The sequence below is a fragment of the Ziziphus jujuba genome, chromosome 9 (assembly GCF_031755915.1).
Source record: "Ziziphus jujuba cultivar Dongzao chromosome 9, ASM3175591v1".
NCBI classification, from domain to species: domain Eukaryota; kingdom Viridiplantae; phylum Streptophyta; class Magnoliopsida; order Rosales; family Rhamnaceae; genus Ziziphus; species Ziziphus jujuba.
In genome coordinates, this window is record NC_083387.1 from 30,200,329 (window position 1) to 30,223,402 (window position 23,074).

At 30.7% G+C, this 23,074-nt stretch overlaps 2 protein-coding genes across 3 annotated transcripts; both read left to right on the forward strand.

Annotated features, from left to right (window-relative positions):
- The first annotated feature begins 7,200 nt into the window (after nt 1–7,200).
- On the forward strand, nt 7,201–10,985 carry LOC107428011 (nudix hydrolase 13, mitochondrial). Of its 2 annotated transcripts, none has more exons than XM_025077707.3 (5): nt 7,201–7,925; nt 9,086–9,228; nt 9,332–9,415; nt 10,224–10,373; nt 10,510–10,985. In XM_025077707.3, the coding sequence occupies exons 1-5, from the start codon at nt 7,898–7,900 to the stop codon at nt 10,828–10,830; spliced, it is 726 nt and encodes a 241-aa protein (XP_024933475.3). In that variant the 5' UTR covers nt 7,201–7,897; the 3' UTR covers nt 10,831–10,985. The 2 variants fall into 2 exon arrangements, with proteins under 2 accessions (XP_024933475.3, XP_015893936.4); XM_016038450.4 differs by having other exon boundaries at nt 7,203–7,925; nt 9,114–9,228.
- A 533-nt stretch (nt 10,986–11,518) lies between these two features.
- LOC125424158 (uncharacterized) lies at nt 11,519–14,744 on the forward strand. Its single transcript, XM_048480896.2, has 2 exons — nt 11,519–12,584; nt 13,660–14,744. Exons 1-2 carry the CDS (start codon nt 12,036–12,038, stop codon nt 14,365–14,367), a joined length of 1,257 nt encoding a protein of 418 aa, XP_048336853.2. The 5' UTR covers nt 11,519–12,035; the 3' UTR covers nt 14,368–14,744.
- The last annotated feature ends 8,330 nt before the right edge of the window (nt 14,745–23,074 follow it).

Consider the following 23,074-nt stretch of genomic DNA (forward strand, 5'->3'; position numbering starts at 1 on the left):
CTATCTGTTATTTTTTTGGACACTAGAAATTTTTTAATGATCTAAGTATATTTTTTCAGGCCCTTAGAATTTTTTTTTTTATCATATGGTATTTTCATTGTGCTGTTGGAATTTTTCTTACCATCTAGTATTTTTTTGGACTTTAAGATTTTGTTTGAATATTTGATCTTTTTTAGCCCTCAGAATATATATTTTTTTTTAATATCTGGTTTGTGTTTTAGGCTTTCGAAATTGTTTAAACATGCAGTACCTGATTAAGGAATAAGAAAAGGTTTTTTTACCATTTGGTATTTTCTTTTCCGACTTTGAGATTTTTTTTTAACACCTGGTATTTTTCATTGTGCCCTTAAAAAGTTTTTTTACCATTTGGTTTTTTGGGTGCTTGGATTTTTTTTTTTTTTTAAATTTGATTTTTTTTGGGCTTTTGAAATTTTTTGAGTTTTTTAAATGTAATAATATGAAAAAACCATTAAAAAAATAAAATTTAGGGGTTACGTGCGCCGTAGATTATTCCAGTTTGATGGTTTTCGTTAATTTTAGCTTAATTGGATTAATTTGTAAAGATTTTAAAAACAGAAGGTGTCAATGTGATAAAATTAATTTTTAAAATCCAAAAATAAAATTTAATGATTTTGGAGAATACTAATGTTCAATTATCCATATTATTATTATGATAATTAACTTATATATTAATTAAAGATTACATTTTCAATTTAATTAGGTAGTACTCCACTGTTTCTGAATTTGCTTCGATATAATGATTTATTGCACCCTTTGTCCTTGGAGCTTATATTTGTTTCATGTATAAATATATATAATAACAAGAAGCAGCTAGCTACCACTTACTAAATAATGTCTTACGAAAATTTATACTGAACCATTCATGTATTTTAATTCCATGCTAATCTATATACTAATATATGGACATAAATGTATAGCTTAATTTTTTTAAAATTAAAAATGGGGAATGAATTTAAATGGCATTAAATCAAACTGTATACTGAAACTGAGGTGTGTGCATGTGATGAAGCATTCAACACGCATATATGTCGGCATTTATATTTATATATATGCATGTGGAGGATTCCATTTCTGTCATTTTCACATTTATTGAGCTAACGATTTGTACCATTACCCATATGCCTTTGCATCTTCTTTAATTTCCTTTACTTCGATACTTGTCCCTACCTCCCATCCATTTCTCACCCCCCTCACATCTTCTTCCATTCTCATTTAATTTCTCACCCTTCATATATATATATATATATATATGTTCATTACATATTATGTATATGACTAATAATTTTATATATATATATATATATGCCCATTCATTGATTTGGTGAGGAGACTGGATTAACGGATTTCTTAATGTTAATGTCAAAACAAACGATGCAATTTCACCCCAAAACAAAAAAACAAAATGATGCAATGCTCATTATATCTATTGTATGCATGCTCATTTCATTTGACATGATTATATGAACTAAATAATATTATTCTGATCGTAATTTAAATCATTGATTTTATTATTAATAAAATTGAAATATATATATATATATGTATGTATGCCAAACAAAAATGAAATATTATCACATATATACAAATATATCTTCATTATAATATGACTCATGGCATACTAATCTAGACTTTTGGTTTTGTTTGTCACTTTCATAAACGAGTGTCCCCACAAGAATGAATCCGGCCCCCTTTTTTTTTTTTTTTTTTTTTTTTTTTTAATTGACTACCTCCGCATATTGAGATTCTTTTAATTAGCTTTCCTTTCTTTTCGCTTTTAGTAAATATTTCAAACTTAAAACGAATATATGCCAAAATTAAATTAGTTTTATTTTCATCAGTTGGGTTGGAAATTGGAAGGCTATATATATATATATATAGACAATAACTTCTTTTAGCCATCTCAGTGCATAAAACATATTAAAAAGCTATTTATGTTTCTCAATACATAAAACATATTAAAAAGCTATTTATGTTTGTGAGGTTATCGATTTGCAATATTAGAATGAAAAAAAAAATTATTAGAAATGATAAAAAAATCTAAAATATAATTAAAAAGCGATCTCAATTAAACCATATAGTACAATTTCATATTTAAAGTGGCAATGTTTCAAAGTTAAATGACATTTCTAATGAGTTTGACAAACATAAATTAAGGTAAAAATGCACTTCATTATCTAATATTACATCCTTCAATACTATTTATAAAAACTTTTTTCCCATCAATATCTTGCGTACTTTTCCTTCGTTCCTATCTGATAAAATGTTAGCTTAGTTTATTTACAAGACGTGGAAAAATTGGTAGTCAGGAACTTTCAGGTCCATTAAAGAGAAGCTTCCTCCATCACTTTCTATCCACGTATCTTATATAAAGCTTTCGCTCATAGTGTCAATAGCAATCCTACACTATTATTGATTTTTTTATGCATGCAATAATCTTTTTACAATTATATAACTAATATGTTATACATATATAAATATAATATTGCTCATGCGCTTAATTTATGAGGTTGCTTGTTTATTTGTTAAAGTGACACATATAGTTACGTGCTTGGAATGTTTGAGAGGTTCCCTAATCATAAATTCTTCCACGGAGAAAGCATAACGAATATGTGCTAAAGTCCTCAACTATAAAAGTTGTCAGGAAATTAACCAAAGATGTGTTATGTTGGCTTGATTATACTTAATCCCAGCGTCAGTCAAAGGGTTTGTCTGTGAGAAAGGACGTGGATATATATATACATATATATATATATATATATTATATTAATGGATTATTAATAAAGTTAGCATAGCTAAAAGAAATTGGGTGGCAAGCCTTTTGGAAAAAGAGGTTGGTTTATTATCCGCATCTACACACTTTATTAAAGTGGAAATATTTTGATGTAACTAGAATAATTTATACACTAACTTAGCAATAATATAATGTAACACTTTATTTTTTTAATTTTTTTCTGACACTTTATTATTTTTATTATTATTATTGTTATTATGTAACACTTTATTTTTTTAATTTTTTTCTGACACTTTATTATTATTATTATTATTATTATTTCACTTATTCTGTACTCAAAACATGTATTTATAGCCTATTTATATAGCAAAGAATGTGGGGAAAAAAAAAAAAAAAGAGTAAGTCATAAATATGATATCAAAAATTGTTGTCCAACATTAGGTTAAATGTTTCTACTTTAGGAGATCATCCATAGAGTGAGTAAAAATTAACGTGTGAACTGATGATACCATCTTTTTTGGCAGTGCATTGGTTTTTGTTTTAAATTATGTATAATTTATTTACTTTAAATATTAATTATAATTTGTTAGATGTCTCAATTAATTGTAAATTTAAGAGAGAAAAAAAGAAACATAAACACCGTACTAAAAACAGATTGATATCATTTTCTTATAAGTTTATAGTTATTTGAGATGCATAACAAACTTTAATCATTATTATTAATATTAACAAAATATTTAAAGTTAACAAATTGTACCTAATAAGGTAGAAAAATCAAAACCTAAAAAATCACAATTTACCAAATGACGCCTACATTCATGTATATAATTCAAAAAATATATAGCACAAACCCTATGCTATATATTTTTGAAAATAATTTTGCTATATGGATGATGGAGGATGGGATACAATTTTTGTATAGTGGGTGAGTATGCTCACCTTATGATGATATAATTGTGTATCAAACCGCTTCATGTGTGATATATATATTTTTTCTCTATGCGTATCCATATATGCATAGACATAATGCACCATAGGATTAGCATGCGCGTCCATCATGGTAAAATTATGTATAGAGAGTGAAAAAATTAACTCCCATCTTATGTTGGACACTTAATGATATGATAAATGCTAATAATTTGTTATTTATCCAATTAAAATTTTCATATTAATTTATTAATTAAGATAATATTTTCAACAATTAACACATAATAAAGTGTCTACTTTATATAGGAAATATAACAACTCTCTCTATATAAACAATTTTTTTTCATTACTTAATAATGTGGGGATGTCTTTAAACAAGAGTTAATACATGATATATGATATGATGTTTTAAGTTTTAACACATTCTATCTTATTAAAGAAAAGTTGCTTCTTCATGTGGTCATTATTAATTAATATTGATGATTATTATTATTGATAGGACCGGCTGGAAGTTTTGGCTGGAGTTAGCATGTATATATGTAAATTTATATAAGGAGATTTGCTTTAAAGAGTGAGCGGAGAAACAAATTAAACACACAGACTTAATTAATTAATTTTAAACATCACTAGTAAGGCTTCCATTGGGTTGAATTTATTAGTTCTAAATTAAGACCTCTTTCATCAAAGAATTGCTCTAAAGGTTCAAATATGAAAATATATTAATGGCTTATATAGTCTAGTGAACAGCACCACATGTGAAGAAAATGAATTTTTCTTAAAGCAATATATAAAAAGTTAGGGCATGATTTAAAACTAAGAGTGGAGCTTGGCCTGAAAATTTATTATTAAAAATATAATATAAATGATGAATATAATATGTTAAGAAGGGATAATAGTGGTTGTTCCTATAAAAATAATTCAGTGTAAAAGTCATTATTTTTTAGGCGATAATCTGAATTAGAATATCTTTATTTTTAATATCAAATTTTTTTTTCTTTAAAAAATGACTATTGAATGGTTGAGTATTTTATCAGTAATAATTACAAATGGGGGGGGGGGGGGGGGGGGGGGGGGGGGGGCGGAATTCTAAGTCATGAATCATTATTAATTTTTATGTCCATATGCTTGAGTGGTTGGGTTGCTCGGGCCTCAAGTTTTCCAATTAACCAACACCATACTTATAGCAATAAGGTTGTCTTTACTTTTCTTCAGTTTTTTTTTTTTTTTTTTTTTTTCATTCTAATAATAAAAAGAAAAAAAAGTTATCAAGATGCTTATGGATCATTTTGCTTCTTAAAGTGTACTTTTCAAAGCAGGGAAAAGGGGAAAAAAGACACTTTCTTGCACATCCAGTTCTGGAATCCAAACAACTCATATTAATTAATTAGATTGTAGATATTCTGCAATTCTTTCATATATATATATATATGTATATATATATATATATATACATATGTATAGTATATGTACAGGCACGCTAATCAGCCTAAATTCCGAATTTATATAAGGGATGTCGGGCAGTTATAGACGGATATATAGTATAACTGATGAAAAGTTCAGTTATACACCGATTACCATCGTAATTTCAACATTCATATTTATATTTATATATATTCATCTTCTTCTTCTTTTTTCTTTTTCTTTTTCTTTTTTTTTTTTCCTTTTTCTCCTCTTTGTCATGCATTTTTAAAATGACAAAATTAGATTGTTTTTGTTCTCAAATTGTGGAGTCCATGAAAACTATCCTTAAAATTGTCATTGATATAATTATCGAATTATTTTCTTTGCTTGATGGCATACGGATTGAGATGAAATTAAATTTAGTCTAAGTTTTATGCATCTAACCTTATTATGATGGGTGATAATATTCTCATATATTAAATGTATTATATTTTGTTTATCCTTTTTCTTGTTATAATAATACTTGAGTCATTTAATTTTATTATCAAAATTGTGATAACAAATTATATATGTGATATATATATATATATATATATATATACATATATATCTGTATTTGGTCTCACTTTTTGTTTTGTTTTGTTTGTGTTTTTTTGTATGTCACAATATTTTGTATATCTATTTAGAGACTATATTTATTTTTGGACGGGGAGTTAGCTAATATATATCTGTATTTTCTTTGTATTGAAGTTATTTTTATACATAACTTTATTCTAACTTTATTCATAAATCAGGTAAAGATAAAATTCGATCTTAGAGATTAATATGTAATTCCTTAATTTGATAAAAATTAGTTTCTTTATCAATAAATTAATCAACAATATTCATCCTTATCAGTAAAATTAAAATTAAATTAAAAATTGTCAAATTTGTCTTTACAAATATTAACTGCTAGCTGCAGTATGGAAAAAGAGTAAATCATGAAGATGATTAGATGAGTCTGAAATTCCGCAGACAAAAATAAAAAGAAATGGTTGGTGCGCGTTTGATCAAGTAGAATTTATGGTGGGTGGTCATGATGAGAAGCGGGAGTGGGGACCTTCTAGGAAGGCATCCAAACACGGTACTATTATTAAAAAACAAGCACAAAATCATGAATATCCAACCACTAAGATTACACCCCATGCATTATGCGTTGACTTTGCATTTGCTGTCACAAAGCAACGACGAATCAAAGTCCTCTTACCCTTGGCCTCCAAAATAAATTTTGGGAAAATTTACATCAAATGATGATCCTACTAGTTTGTCAATTTAATTAATTCATACAAGTATCTCTTTTATTTAATAAATAAATAAATAATAAAAACACCTCCTTATTTGTCTTTTCTTTTTCTTTTTTTTCTTTTTAGTGTATGATTTATGAAGTATTGAAATAGAAGATTGGATTAGTGGTATGCTCCTTGTATTTATACCTATGTTGTGGGTCTAAGATAAGTCCTTTTTAAATTAGAAATTATTGTAATATTCAGAACTCCAAGAAAAAAAATTATAATAGGTGAAATTGAGATCGTTTACCTGAAAGTATGAATATATATATATATATATATATATATATATATATGTGTGTGTGTGTGTGTGTACAAGTAAAAAATAAATACTGAGAAATAACTGACATTTAATTTAAAATTGCTGTAGATAGATTACGAAAGAATTAAAAAAAAGCTCTACTAAAGTAGTATTTAATTTTTCTAATAATTTGATTAGTGCTTGGTAAATTATTATTTTAAAATTGTTAAAAATTTACAAAATTTGAAATTTAATGTTTGCTAAAAATCTATTTAAACCAAAATAAATATATGTATGATTATTATTATATATACAAAATATTACTATATATATATAATGGATAAAAAGGAAATTTATTATTGCTTAAAAGATATAATAGTAATTTTAATTGAAGAAAAATAATAAAAAAGAAAATATGGTGGGGACAAAAGAGAGGTTATCAAGTAGATGTGGTTAAGCTTCGATAGCTCAGTATTTCTATCTATGCTGTAAGAGTATCAATTTAGTTCACCGTGATGATAATAGAATTTAAGAAAATTTATAATTTCAAAAAAAGGAAAAAAAAAAAAAAAAAAAAGAAAGAAAGAAGAAAGTAGAAGTGGTTATCACTATAAATGGATGGATGGATGAAGTTAGTTTTGGTCCCGCGGAAATTTCTAAGTTTGTGAGTCTGAGTGTGTTGCTTCCAAACACGATTATCTGTCTGTGGGTCAGTTGCTACTTGCTTGCTCCTCCACAACCACAGCTACAGCCAAAATTGTTTCTTTCTTCTTTCTTCTTTCTTCTTAATTACTTGTTTGTTTTGTTAATTCGGAAACATTTTATTGTTATTGTTATTTTGTTTTATTTTGGGTTGGGTTGGGGCCCTGTGGGTTAATTAGAGGAAAAATCTGAAAGACAGCTCATGACATTAACAATTTCAAAGCTTCCCTTGTTAATCTTTTTGGGTCTGCGAAGAACAAAAACCTTTTTTATTTTCGGTTTTTATTTTTGGTTATGAAGAAAATTGCTGGTTTCTGTTTCCTCCATATGATCAATAAATTAAGCAAGCTCAGGCTAAAGCAATTACTTTCCCATTGCCCTCTCCTTCTCATTCTCATCTCCTGCTCCTCCTCCATTTTCTCTCATTAAATCTTTGTTTTTTTTTATTTTTATTTTTTTTTTATTGCGTTTCAAATTTATATACGTATATAATCATCATGTCGTCTTCGTCCTTAGTCATAGCACGTACAGGTCGCCATCGTCAACGCTATGAGAACAATCTTCGGCTTGTTTCTGGGTAAGCCTAAATTAAATAAAACCTATCTTCTCCTACGTTGTGCTTCTCTGCTGCTACTGCTAAGTGCTAACATTATTGATTATTTCCTTTCTTTTTATTTTTTATTAATATATATATATATATATATATTAATTTCCAATTGCCTTACTTAAAAGAGGGTGGGCCTTATCATCATTGACTTGAATGAAGCTCCCCTCTTAACTCTCATGCTTTTGTTTGGTATCTCTCTCTCTCTCTCTCTCTCTCCCGTGATCTATTTTGTCTCGTTTCTGACAAATAATTAATTTGTTTATGGCAATTAGTATTTTATTATGTTAATCCTCGTTTATGTCACCACCACCACGACCTTTCTTCCATTGGAAACGACAAGATTGTTGCGGGTTGTTTTTTCTCATTTTTATTTTATTTTATTTTCATATTTTAAACGGTTTCTTCTTAATTTGTCATTATTTATGTCTATTGCTGGCGTTGGATAATGGCCTGCTTTCACCTTTTTCTGCCAAGTGCTCTAATTTTCTACTCTTTCCGACATTTTCACATGATACTCTCAGCTCCAATGACTCAAATGACCGATCTTGTTGCTCGACCTTAATTTCTAAATCCCTCTCTATCTCTTATGGGTATCCCAAAAATCTGTGTTTTAAGACCACCCACCTGAAGAATTCCAAATTGATAAATATTGTGCTCGTATATTTACAAAGACTAATCGAACAGGTGGACTAATCCAAGTTAAAAAGCATGATGAAGGTGGGATAGATAACTCCAAATTCTATTAGAAAGAAACAAGACAAGTTAAACTGTTTATAGTGATGATAGCAAATAAAATTAATTGATGATTTCCTACTTGTGTTTATGGGAAGCGATGTTAGGTTCAGCCTTTGACATAAGAAGGAATTCTCTACAAGTACCTGATAAAACCAACCCAACCAGCCTTTACTGTGCATTTAGATTGAATATGGGCAAAAAGGATGAGAGAAAATGGTGCTTCCTTTCTTGATAAGACATAGAATGATAACAAAATTTTCAGACTTGGATGCATAGTCCTCGTCTCCTCGAGAAAATACCATAATCAAGTTTCTGCATGTTTACATGCGTTTAGTTTATGCATAGGCTAGTTGCAAGTTGATTTCAATGCCCTGAAATTGAATGCTTTTTGCCAGTTGCTAACTCAGATTGTGCTTACAACAGCTGTATTCCTTACCGGCTGAGAGAAGACAAAGAAGATTGCAGCGGCAATATAGAAAACAGAATACAAGTTCTTATGGTTTCTTCACCAAATCGCAACGATCTAGTGTTCCCAAAAGTACATATGTTTCTTTAAAAAAAAAAAAAAAAAAAATTCCTGGTGTCATAACATTTAACAAGAAACGGTCAGGTCTCTAACTTTACATTTGTTTTCTTGACAGGGCGGTTGGGAAGATGATGAGAATGTTTTAGAAGCTGCTTGCCGTGAAGCTCTAGAGGAAGCAGGGGTGAAAGGAATTCTCAGAGTAGGTTCCTTTCCTACTTGGTAAATCTGAGTAAATGCTCTTGATGATGCGTATATATTCGTTGATTTTACATATTTGTTCAATCCCTCATCATGTATGCAACCCACCTTTTATGGTGCTTCCCACAATAGCGATGACAACTTTAAACCCCACACTAACTGCAATCGAACATAATGTCCACAGTGATACTAATCTATAAGTAAAATGTATGTATACCTAATTTGAATTTTACACATGCTATCCCACATCTCAAGTCCGAAAACATATGGGACAACAAAACTTGAATACCTTTTAGGTTCCAGATTTGACAACTTACTTTCAGCATGATGAGCTATTTTTTGCTACTCTTATGACTGTTGTCCTTGAAGCAACCAACCGAGACTTGGAGAGTGGTTAATACTTAATAGTACCACATTTATGGTATCAAATTACAATTGGCTGCTTATTGCTAGTGCATTTGTCCTGTATTAGTTCATTTTTATGATATTGGAAAGTTTCAAAATGTGAGTGTTCTTGCTCTCTATTATGCTTTTTAGTTTGGTCATCCTCGAGTGAGATGTAAGAATAATTGAGTTCAATGTGTTGTTGATACTGATGATTAGAGAGAAAGAGAGAGAGAGAAGATACTCGACACCACAAATGCCAATTGATCAGTCTGGTAGCTGGAAGTTAGATTGTTCTTTCACATAGTTGTACCTGTTTTTGCTTAATTTATTGATAACATGCTATTTTATAAAATAGTGAAGAGGGCACTTGTTAATATTTCCTACTACTATTGTAATCATCTAACACATTCTATGCCCTGCAGAAAACTCCTCTAGGAATTTGGGAGTTCAGAAGCAAAAGCAGACAAAACATTTGCAGCCAGGAGGGTGGCTGCAAAGGCTATATGTTTGCATTGGAGGTGACTGAAGAGCTTGACACATGGCCAGAGCAAGGAAACCGTGACAGAAAATGGGTCAGTATGCACAATTAGATTCATAAGGAAATTGTGTAAACAAATATAGAAGTTTCAGAATTGCTGGCATGTAGAAGATATGGTTGAGATATAGCATATACACATATATATATATATATATGTTTGACTTGTACAGGTAAACACGAAAGAGGCATTTAAACTGTGCCGGTATGAATGGATGCGCGAGGCACTGGAGAAGTTTGTGAGAGTGATTGCAGAGGATAAAGAGGTTGAGACGAGAGAAGAGACACAGATAGTGGAGAATTTGGGCCATTTGGCATTGCCGTTGACGTTGCCATTGCCGTTGCAGTTGCCAGTTTCAGATGTTGTAGTGGGTGATTGTCAAATGATAGCCTCAAACTGCTATGTAAAGACTTCTAGTAGTCACCACCATGTTATTGCTTCATTCCCGTGGCATTGCGCCCCTCAAGAGGTTGCCACTGACATGAGTTATTAAGCAATGACTTGGGACTTAATTTAGACTTTGTTGGTGTTGTAGATTGGGAAATGAAAAGCATAGTCATCTGAATCATAGACTCTCTGCTACAAGTTTAGCTCTTGTAATGTTACATGTGTTAGTGAAGCCGTTTCCATTTCCATTTCATTATCTCATTATCTCTGTTCAATGTGTGTGTGTGTGTGTGTGTGTGTGTCTAGATATAGTATGTTTTCATGGGATGCTCTTTTTGCTTGTTCTTCCACCAAATTAAAATGATCCTAGTGCGGTAATAAATTCATTCTTATTTTTATTCCTCCATAACAAGGCAATTTGAGGAAGTACATTAATGAAGGTGCCAATCTGGTAATTTCCATAACTCATGACAAAGATTCTTTTTTTTTTTTGAAAAAAAGAAAAGAAAAATATAACTTGTAACAAAGTTGAGTTTGATGTTGGACTGTAACTTGCGGTGGTGAAGCAATCAAATGTAATTAATAAGATCCTATGCGGCATGTGATATATGAATTAATCAAGCTCGTACTATGAATTTTCACAACCCAGAAAGCACATAGCATGTATGGGGTGATGGTGTAATTTTCAATTTTTATTTAATGTTGTATCGCATATGATATGGATATTATGATGTCATGCATAGCGTACTTTATTTACACACAGTTTCTTTTCGGTGAGAGGGCAAAAAAAAAAAAAAAAAAACGCGTTTCAGTTTCAGGTCCAAACAAAACTTCAGAAAACGAAATACGTGTAAATGGTAGGGGGGAGAGAGAGAGAGAGAGAGAGAGAGAAGACGAAGAAGATGTATTGATTAGTTTTGATGATGCCGTAGATCTGATCTCATCTGGGACATACAAAGCTCAGAAATACGCCCTAACACGAAGACAACACAGCATTAGTTGTTAGCTCTGTATCTATGTACTTACTAATCTTTATCAAAACCTCTTGTCTGTCGGTCTCAGTAGGCAACCTCTGCTCTGGAAGTCACCCAAAAGCAAACCCACTTCCATTTTCCATTTTTGTTGTTGTTGTTGTGTTTTGTTGGTTGGTTTACATTTTCATATGAGGACTGGAATTGAATTGAGATGTAGAGTATGTATATGAGTTTGAAGGACGAGATCTTGTAATTCCATGATTGCTGCATTCAATTTTGGATTCATCATCAATTCAAATTCAATTAAGAGCTAGCTAGTTCCAATTCCATTATTCCAATGGGTTCGACCCAATCGGTGCAAGTGGCCCAAGACAGCGAAGAAGAAGAAGAAGAAGAAGACAAAGAGGAGGAGGAAGATGAAGACGAAAATGGCGAAGAAGGCGGCGAAAGGAGGAGGGAAGCCGGAAAGCATTTGGTGAAGAAGGTGCTAGAGCAGGAGCCGGAGATGCTACCGTGCTACGCTTCCACATCGCCGCTGTCTCCTCAGCTCTCCTCACTGGGGACGCCGCGTCTGGGCCAGTCCATCAAGGTGTGGGACCCTTACAACGTTCTGGGCCCACCTCCACCACCTCCTCCTCCCCAGATGATGTTCAATGCTACTAATGCGGTTGAATGGGAGGTGTATCTGATCAGCCATGGGGAGTGTCAGTTGAATCTGAGGCCCGATTTGGTTGGTGGAAGGTGCCCAGAGGCCACATTGACCCCCAACGGGAAGCGCCAAGCCAGGGCCCTCGCCGTCTTCTTGAATTCTCAGGGCGTCCGTTTCAATCTTGTTTACTCCTCTCCCTTGGATCGAGCCCTGTCCATGGCGCTTTTAGTCTGTCAGGTAGGTAATTTTTTTATTTTTTATTTTTCTCCTGCTTTTGCAAGTGGAGTGGAAGGAACTTGGTTAATGGTTAGACCTTTTCTTCTTATCACTGAATCAATCACCTGTTACATCGCTTTGCTTGAGCCTTGAGCCTTGAGAAAACAAGGCTGTTTGTATATGTATATGTATATATATTATAACGGCGTCCTAACACTTAACCATTGATTATGCATTGCAGAATACCTTGTTTTATGCTTCAACTGTGCTTAATGGCAGAATAAGAAAAAAAAAAGATGATTTGTTTACTCATTGCAATGGTTAGAATTCAAAATTTTGGTTATTTGTTTGTGGGATGAAATTATACTTGCATATAGTCTCTAGGTTACAGAATTAGGCAACTTTCCCATGGTTATTTTGAGTTACAGCACCTAACTTCTTACATCTGCCTCCTGAAACCGCTGTGTGCATAATAAATTCTCAGGTAAATCAATGGTCGAATAAATAGTTGGAGCCAGATAGCAGCATTTTGCTGAGTTAACGTTTTCTCCGAATGTTTTAACCGTAAAAAGAATTTACTAGATCAAAATCTCATTATGGATTACTGTTGTTTGTTTTGCTTCTCCTTTTTTATCTTCCTTGTCAATTAGATTTTTATTTCGTTGATTTTTGCATCTAAGATCAGCTTGAAATGTTGCTTTGGGCTTATCATTTAATGGGGTCTTTATTTGGAAACCAAAGTTGCAGTTCTTGGACATTTTAGTCATGTCTTTAGGATTTGCGAGTTTAACTAGGTTATCTTGTTGTCTACTACTCTAAATTCTGATGTTTTGTCAAACATCCTTATATTATAACATCACACAGCTTATATATCTACTTGTGCACCTCCAACATGTCTATGTTTTTTAGTGCATTAAATCATTGTAGGATTTGCCTTTTGCTTTTAGTTGTAACATGCGCTTCACATAATTATAACAGTGAGATGGACAAACAGCAAGTTTTCAAGCTATCTGTTATTTGAGGCAGTGGTATTTAAAATCTTCTTCCTGTATTTTTCGCTTAAATTCAACAATTTTTCCATCTGTAAAATGTGCAGGAGATGAACTTTGAAAAGGAACATATTCAAACATCAGATGCACTCATGGAGATGAGCCAGGGACACTGGGAAGGCTGCCTCCAATCAGAAATGTACAGTGCTGAAATTTTGAGCTTCATTGATAGCGTTCAGCCTGATTTTTCAGCACCATCAGGAGAGTCACTTAGGCAAGTTGAATTCCGAATGGTTGATTTTCTAAATCGTACTGTCCTGGGACTGGCTGAGAAGTTGAGATCAGATTTCTCCTTGCATCCTCAGAATGAGATTCAAGGATATTCACACCATAATCCCCATATGCTAACCAACTCAGTTCATGACCGAGATGGCTCTCTCCCATCACATTGGGATCTGCCTCAGAAGCAGCACCAGGGTCTTCTGAGGAAAAAATCGGGCAAGAGTAGGCTACGATTTGTGACTACCACCGGAGATCATGAGGCAGATGATGAAATTTCCCCTAGGGAAATGAATCACCAAAGCTCTTTACATGATTTAAGTGGCAGGAACTCCTCTTATGTCTCAACTTGCGTTGGCATTTTCAGTCATGCAGTACCAATCAAGTGTCTGCTTACGGGCCTTCTTGGGTGCAGCCCAGTAATGTCCCAAAAGATCTGCATAGAAGACTCTTCAGTGACAGTGTTGCAGCATTCTTGGAAAACAGGATGGCAGATAAAAAGGCTGAATGACACCACACACCTCCGGCTTTTCTAATTGGGAAGTTAGGATTTAATTATTGGACAACGCGAGCAGCCTCTCATTGTCCTGATTTATGGAATTGACCTTTTGTTTAGCAGCTTACAATTTTGCATGAAGCAGCAGTAGCCTCTGCAGCTTGTTGTAACTTTTTGTTATATTCATTTTCCAGATTTATCTTTGTATGGGTTGATTCTTTTGATTTGTAGAATTATACATGAGTTATTATTATAGTGAAAAAGCATATGTATAACAGTTATGGAATGAAAAATAAGTTTGAAATTTTGAGCATTTCGCTAGCCTGGTTGCATGGTGTGCAAGGCTGCAAGCTAGATAGCACTTTGAGCTGAAACGATATTGTAAATTGAAAATGTAAAGTTATCCCCTTTCTCATTCTCGAGGGTGTTACTGTTTGTTACATTGCTGATTGCATGTTCATAGAAGACACTAAAGAGAATAATTCATGCTTCCGAAGCTTTCTAATGATTAGGAGTTTGCAACTTTTGTGTGATCATTTCCTTCTAGCAGATCCCAGCTGCTGCCATTTCGTCTTTGAAAAATTCTTCATGTTCATGGCAAACTTTTGTCAATATTTCTGTTTTCCATGTTTTGAAAAAGCATTGTAAAGTCTATTAAAACATTTTTCAACTTTAACTAAAATGTCAAAAATTTATATTGAAAATTGTAATTAGACATTTTATTTTTGATATATATATATATATATATATATGCTCACTAAACAGTTATATTATCTGCCAAAAACCAAATAAGCAGCCTAGGTGAATGGTGATTTTAGGATGTTCAGTCTGCAATATATTCTTCCTTTCTTTTTCCCTTTTCATTTTATCTGAGTAGCTAGCCATCTTTTATCATTACCCTTTGATTTTCTGTATTTCCTACCATAAGTGCTAAAAATGGGTTTGGAAGAGAATAACTACCTCTATTATTGACATGTACTGCAAATGTGGGAGGGTGCACATGGCAAGAAAGGCGTTTGATTGCATGAAGGAGAAGAATGTTAAATCATGGATGGCCAAGGTTGCTGGTTATTGAATGCATGGCCGTGCCAGAGAAGCTTTGGAGGTCTTCTACGACTACATGATGAATGAGTCTGGGGCGAAACCAAATTACATGACCTTTGTATCAGTTCTAGCTGCGTGCGGCCATTGGTTCAAAGCCATGAAGCATGAATTTGGTGTACAAGAACCAGTGTGGTTGCATGGTTGATCCTCTTGGGCGTGCAGGTTATCTCAACAAGGCTTATAATTTGATCAATGAAACGAAGGTGAGTCCCGATTTTGTAGTTTGTAGGCTGGGGTTCCCTTCTTGTGGCTGGGGTTCCCTTCTTGTGGCTTGTAGGATTCATAAGAACGTGGAGCTTGGGGAGATTTTGTGGTTACTATGTGTCTTGCTTTCACACATATATGCTGATGCCAAGCAGGTGGAAAGACGTCAAAAGGATGAGAGTGCATATGAAGAATCATGGACCAGTTAGACCACCAGGCTTGAACTGAAAGGTAGAGTCCATATATTTTTTGGTACTTATCGATATTTAGAAAGGCTAACTGCAAAGCTCCAAGAAGTTGCCTACATACCGAATTTGACATCAGCTGTACTTGATGTCGATGAGGAAGAATAGGAAATGACACTTGGAATTCATAGTGAGAAGCTAGCTGGTCCCTTCTACAATCCAGATCATTAAGAATTCGAGTCTGTGGTGACTGTCATACTGTTATTAAGTTGATCTCCGAGGTTTTAAATAGGGAAATTGTGGTAAGAGATTTCATCATTTTAAGGATGGGATGTGTTCTTGCAAAGATTACTGGTGATATTTATGCGCTAATTAAGCACCAGAGTTTATTCCCGCCGAACATATTTTGCCAAGTTCTTTCACTTGTGGAAAATCCGCCTTGGCTCCACATTCGGAATGCGGGTTAAACATGGTCACAAACATAAGTAACGAGTTTTCTTGGAGAATATCATTAACAGACAATCATTGTTTCCTAATCTTGTTCTATGTTTGGAACCTAAATTTCTACAGAAAAGAAATTCCCCAGCCTCGCACCCTGCCTGTACTTCCGGCAGGATTTTCAGCTGCGGACCTGATTATATCACATGGCTGCCAATCCTCTTGACCTTGCCAAATTCAATATGCACGTTCGTTTGTCTCAGATCCGTTGCTTCTTGTCATTTTTTTCTGACTTGAATTTGATGTTTAAATGTCTCAGTGTACTTCATTTCTGTTGGACTGTCAATATAAAATGAAGAAATTCGAATACCACAGACACAGAGGTGGTGCGGTTTTTTTGTGCTGTTTTGCAATTACTTATAGTTTCTCAAACCTCGTACATTTTCTCTTATATGTCAAATTAATGAATGTTATGTGATATGATGTATTCAATTGATATATTTGCAGTTCATAAGCTCACATTCTAATTGCAAGGTGTGTTTTTGTCAAAGACTAATTCAGAAAGGTAGAAAAGCATGTCATCTGGTTTTGGAGTTTTCCTCAAAGGAGCAAGATGTTAGAGGACATGAAATTTTGCTTAGCCTAGCTTACTTTGGTAGGTCAGAGTGGTTGCAAGTTTTGGATTCTTTGAAATTTTCAAGTAGAATATGCTCCAAAAGTGCCAAGTACAAGACCTTGATCAACCTAGCTGGTTGTGCATCTCAAAGATGATAGCTGATCTTGGACTTTGTCCATCTGAAGCGGGTAAGGTCTGCTTTCAAATCACCATGGATTGGCTACCCAAGTTTGTTAAATCTGAAGGGACACTTAGGAGTATTAAACGCCTATGAGCTAACTATCTATTAATTTGTTAATTATTATTATTATTATTTTTTTGGGTAATTATGAAAGTCAACTTAGAATGTCTAATTTGTGTGCTTCACCGTACCATTCCTTTATTTGTCAAGAGAGGCTGTTGACTGTACCATCCGGAACAAGTTGCGTATGGGATTTACATATTTTGTTTACCGTGTTAATAGAATCTATAAATTATTTTATCCTCTAAAAATTATTTTATCTTCTAAAAATTTCATGTAATTTTAATATAAAAAATTAATATATAATTAAATATTAATAATTGATACGTTGCAAATATTTTAATAATAATTATCATTGTTAATGATAAGTAATAAAATTTTAAAAATAATTCTGAATTTTTTAATGGATTTTTTATTATTAAAGTTATGTATGATCTTGAAACTTCTAAATGATTTAACTCCTATTTGGTATAATTTCTAGAAAATCAAAAGTAATTTTTGAAACTTAAAAATTACTTTTCTAAAAATTTCTTCGTGAAGTGTTTGAATAATTTTCAAAAAATATTTTTGATTTCCAAAAATTCTTCCAATTAAAACTAATAAAAATAGTTTTCTCAAAATACACTTATAGGAAAAAGGTAGAAACGGAAGCAAACTATACCAAAGCACGGCATGCCGAGTGCATATAGGCTAAAAGTTCTCCAACATTTGTCCATGAGTGTGATTTTCGCCCAATAGGACCATCCCTTTGTTGTATGAAAAATAATTGTTTTTTGGTAAAATGTATAAGAAATATTGTGTGAATATTTTTAAACAGCAAGTCGGTGAAAGAAAAACTTAGTTTAACACACACTAGAGTTTTTTTTTTTTTTTTTTTTTTTTTTTTTAAAGAACGCATAACACACAAACAATGGTGTCGAATTTGTTTACCACACCATTTTTTATATTATAAATGATGTAGCAAAACATATATTATTCTTTAATTTTGAGATTGATGTAGACTTATTTCCCCCAAAAAAAAAAAAAAAAGTATGCTAGACTTTTGCTCTTTTATTTGGAGATTTCTTGTTTCTCCGATGTATAAAGTAATGTGAAGCTAACATCAATCTAATTTGAATACTTCACCCCCAAAAAAAAAAAAAAAAAAAAAAAACAATCTAATTTGAATATACTACTTGCAACGTTTAAATATCATATCCCCGGATAACTCTTGCAAAAATATATATATTAACTCCAACAATTTGTCTACTTTTATTCATAAAAAAAAAAAAAAAATCCGATAATTTGTTAACACAGTCATTTTTATTTTTCTTTATGAGATCAAAATCTACGCTTTCAATATAAATATATATTGCATATGTGATATACCAATTAACCAATTAACAATAAGTGTGCCGATCTTTGAAATGATATCGAGTTTTTTTAAAGTAATAAAAAAGATTCTTTTGTGTTCCAGAATTTAACATAAATTACCACACAGAGAACTAATGAAGTATAACTCATCCAATCACAGAATTAATAAAACGATGAAAAAATTAACAAAAACAATTATTTACTATTACTAGTAACTGATATAGATGAAATATGATATATATATATATATATATAGATATATACACACACTAAGTAACTGGTCGATATTATTTTCGAAAAAAATGATCGATATTTCATTAGCTATTATTCTAAATGGAGGTTCTCCCAATATGTGGCCAACCATAAGATATGTTATTTAAGTAGGGACAAATTAAATAGTCTACAGACAATCAACAAAACTCTTTTATTTATTTATTTTTTGGATTGCACATAATTATATATGTATAGGGATGTTGGTACCAATATGTCTTATACACTGTTTTGTACTTTGTATTTTATATTTTTTTCTAACATTTTGCACTTTAAACTTAATTTGGGGACCAATAATAAATATGCAAAATGCAATTTCATAAGATGTAAAAAGTAAAAATTTAAAAATAAAAAATTTTTATTAAATAATATTGTTATTTATTAAATAAGTTAGTAAAATAAAACCTAAAAAAATTATAAATTTTAATTTTTCAAAAAAAAAAAAGAATATTTACATATAATAGATATGTTAAAAATAAATAAATAAAGATCAAAAATAAAATTGAACATGCATCAAAAAAATATTTTTAAAAAAGTAAGAATTCTATTAAAAAAATAAAATTATAAGTATCTTTTTTTTCAAAATAATAAATATAAATATAAAAAATATATGTGATAAATAAAATAACATATATTATACATATTGATTTTCTTTTTCTTTTTTTAAAGATTGTATAAATACCTTATCACCTTTTTTTATGAATTTTTATTTTTTAATATTTAAAATCTTTATAATATGTAAAAATTATTACCTAGATTTTATAAAAATAGAATAGATAACCAAAACAAAAAAAAGAAAAAAAGAAAATAAAGACTAATAAAAAATTTGAACAAGTAATAAAATATCATTTTTTTGAAAAAGTAAAATTTAATAAAAAAAATAAATGTTAAAAAATCTTAATTTTTTTTTTGGCTAAATAATAAATATAAAACATACATGTAATAAATAAAAAAACATATTTTATAAAAATAATCTTTGAATTCTTTCTTTTAGATTTTATAAATAATTGATTACTTTTTTTCTTTTAATCTCTATATTATGTGCATACTATTATTTTTTTCTTGAAAAACTACGTTTGCATTCATTGAAAGCTTTACTAATTTATTAAAAGAATAATAATTTTCTTTAATAAAAAAATTAATTTTTTATTAAACTTTTTATAAATTTTTTTTATATTTTATGTTCTAAATTATACATTACTCTTTTATTTATTTATTTATTTATTTACATATGTACCAATTATATGATGATTCAATTAAAAAGTTAAAAAAAAAATGAGAAAGATGCAAATTGCATCCAAGCTTGTGTAAATTAGCCTCTCTTTTTTGAAAAAAAATAAATTAAAAAAAAAAAAAAAAACTACGCCCGTTATGTAGCAGACTTGATGAAGAAAGATAAATTATAAAAAGCAGGATAAGGACTAATCTCCCTGACAAATGACAGCTGTTTTGGTTCCATAGTTGTATGAAAATAACAAGTAATTTTTTATCTCCCTTTCACTAACAAAATTTCTTCTTTACTTCCTAAGATTTTTGTTTAATAATTGAAAATTTTCTACTCTGGCCTGGGCTGCCAAAATTATCTTTTATTAATTACTACATTCCTTTTTCCTTAATAATAATAAATTACTACATCACCTTCCACACCGTTTCCCCTAAATGATGAATCTCACAAAATATACTGTATTCCAGTTATGTGTAAAACTAACAATTTTGCTACTTATGGAATGCATTCATATATATAAAAAGAAGTTTGTTATTTTGTTTGCTATGTAATTTAAATTTGTTTTTTTTTTTTAAACAAATTCAAAATTAATATATTTAAATAAATTTGATAAAAAATATTATAAAAGGTGAGTGAAAACTAAGATGGGATTTTAAAAACATGGTGGATCTCTCAGTTATTTTCTATTTTTTAGTTTGAAACTATTTCAACCAAATATAAATAAAATTATATATATATATATATATATTGAAATCCTGGAAAACAAACTATTAATTTTATGGCATCCTACCAGCCAATGAGAATGGAGAGATCCTCAACTATTTATCTTGTTAGATGCTTATTGTAATAATTAATAAACTGCTATATAATTGTAGAATATGCCATCACCATCAAAATGATTTGTATTATTTGGACTCTGAAAATCAAATGTGCGGTCTGTAACAAAATTGCAATACACACGGTTATCATATCCCTTTCTCGATTTCTTTTTTGTTAATTTCTAAACTATATATATTATCCTTCTTATAAAATTTGTTAAGTAGCTAGCTTCATCTTACTTGTCGTGTAATACAATATACCAATACTTAGTTCAACATTCATATTAGAATATATAGAGTTCAACATTCACATTAGAATATATAGAGTACATGTTTGAACTAAAAATATTTTGAAATGAACTTTATAAAAAAATAATAATTTATCATTATTTATTTTTGTCGATTATATATATATATATATATATATATAAAAGAATTAGCACTTAAGTGAAATGAAGATGATGTGTATAGAGTATCTAGAGGTTAAGGACTTATTTAATATAAATTTAAAAGTCAAATTGATGCATGATATAAAACATATAATTATTTTTATAATAATTCCGTCAAATATGCCGGCATAGTGTTTAAAAACTATTTTCAATCATTTAGATTAAAATTTTCTACTTAATTAAAAGGTAGACAAATATATTTTTAATTTGCTAAGAAAATTAGATGGATGAGATAGTATTAAAAGCAATAAGTTAATGAAAGAAAGCCTTTTAACTATTATATTTGTAGATTTGAAAATTATAGATTAAATTTTGATAAATTTTATTATTATTTTGGATTATCCTATACCATGAAAATTTCTGATATGATATTTACAATATTATTAGATGGTTTTTTTCAAAATAAAAAAAAATAATAAAATTTTTTTTTTGGATGAGATGGAAAATGTGGTGTGGATAACATCAACATCAAAAGAGGGGTACAGGTGGAGTGGTGCCGGTGGTGGAAATTTCGAAGAAGGAACAGCCAAGCCTATGGCATATAGGATTTCATAAGTAATAAATACTGAGGAGGAGGTGTATAATTTGAGTGTCGAGTAATATATGCTTGGGTTGAGTTTGTTTTCCATGCTTGGAATTTATTCACGTTTTTATTTTCGGACACTCAGTAATCATTTTTTATTATTATTATTTTGTTTTTGGGGGGTAAAACTCATAAATCATTTTGTCTGATGAGAGTGGCCCCGGTGGAACCCTACTCCAACACGTCACCATTTATATATACAGTGTATATATATCCTTTAGCTGCCCTTCTTCTCCTACTCGCGCAATAACTGGCCACATTTCATTCGAATTTGACTGTCGAATTTTCAATTATAAACTTTTGGTATCGGTGTTAAAATCATGGTGTGGGACTGTGGATGCATGCGGACTCCATCCCCTCTTTAAGCTCTTTGAGTGCCTGTGGAGCCTACGCACTAGCTCCCCGCGTCCACAGCGTGTGCCTAAAACTTCAACTCAATAATAATAATAATAATAATATTAGACAAGGGTGCTTTCTAATCCAATTCCGTTTGTCTAATGACGTGCAAGCCAATCACAACTTTTAACATCTCCCCCAAAATGAATTTGCTTCGCTTCCGAATATATATATATATATATATATACATTACGTACAGTGGGATCAAATAGCATGATTTGATTCCGAATATATGATTATCTATTTTTATTTTTATTTTTTATGTCCCTTTTAATTTGTTGTTGTGAATTGGGTAGTAGTTTTCAAATTAATATCTTTTATAGAATTTCAAAAATTTTCCAAAAATTAACTTTTTCCAAAAGACCATATTAGCTCATATGATTTTCATGCATGTCATTGGTGAACCGGAAATGTCATATTTTGAATTAATGTGAGCATGGCAATGGGATTGGGATTGGTATTGGTTGGTATGTTACTTCGAGACAGAATAGTCAAACTTTGTCCCTTATGGAAAAGCAAGTGCCAAGTGTTTGGATAATTTCGTTTTGCAGGCAAATTCTACAACCTTTGCCTTTGTTTTTATTATAAATACTTGCACAAAATAATTACTCTTTTTTAAAAAATGGTTTTCATAAGGTGTTTATTGTTCATTAAACGTAACGATTTACAAGTCTTATTATTCAATAAAAAAGAAGAAGAAGAAGAAGAAGATTTATGTCTTATTGGGCTAAAGTGATTATTTATTTGTTTATTTTATTTTTTACCATCCCGGTCTTGGATTTCTTTTTCTTTTATTGGTGGTCGAGTCGAAATTTATTATATATTTAAAAAAAAAAAAAAAACGAAAACAAAGAAAACAAAAGAA

Bases quoted from the DNA above. Each gene is read 5' to 3' on its own strand.
- LOC107428011 (XM_016038450.4), top strand. From the start codon at position 7,846: ATGTCGTCTTCGTCCTTAGTCATAGCACGTACAGGTCGCCATCGTCAA. The intron at 7,926-9,113 runs GTAAGCCTAAAT...TGCTTACAACAG, and splicing joins AATCTTCGGCTTGTTTCTGG to CTGTATTCCTTACCGGCTGA. The intron at 9,229-9,331 runs GTACATATGTTT...TTTTCTTGACAG, and splicing joins ACGATCTAGTGTTCCCAAAA to GGCGGTTGGGAAGATGATGA.
- LOC125424158 (XM_048480896.2), top strand. From the start codon at position 12,036: ATGGGTTCGACCCAATCGGTGCAAGTGGCCCAAGACAGCGAAGAAGAA. The intron at 12,585-13,659 runs GTAGGTAATTTT...TAAAATGTGCAG, and splicing joins TGGCGCTTTTAGTCTGTCAG to GAGATGAACTTTGAAAAGGA.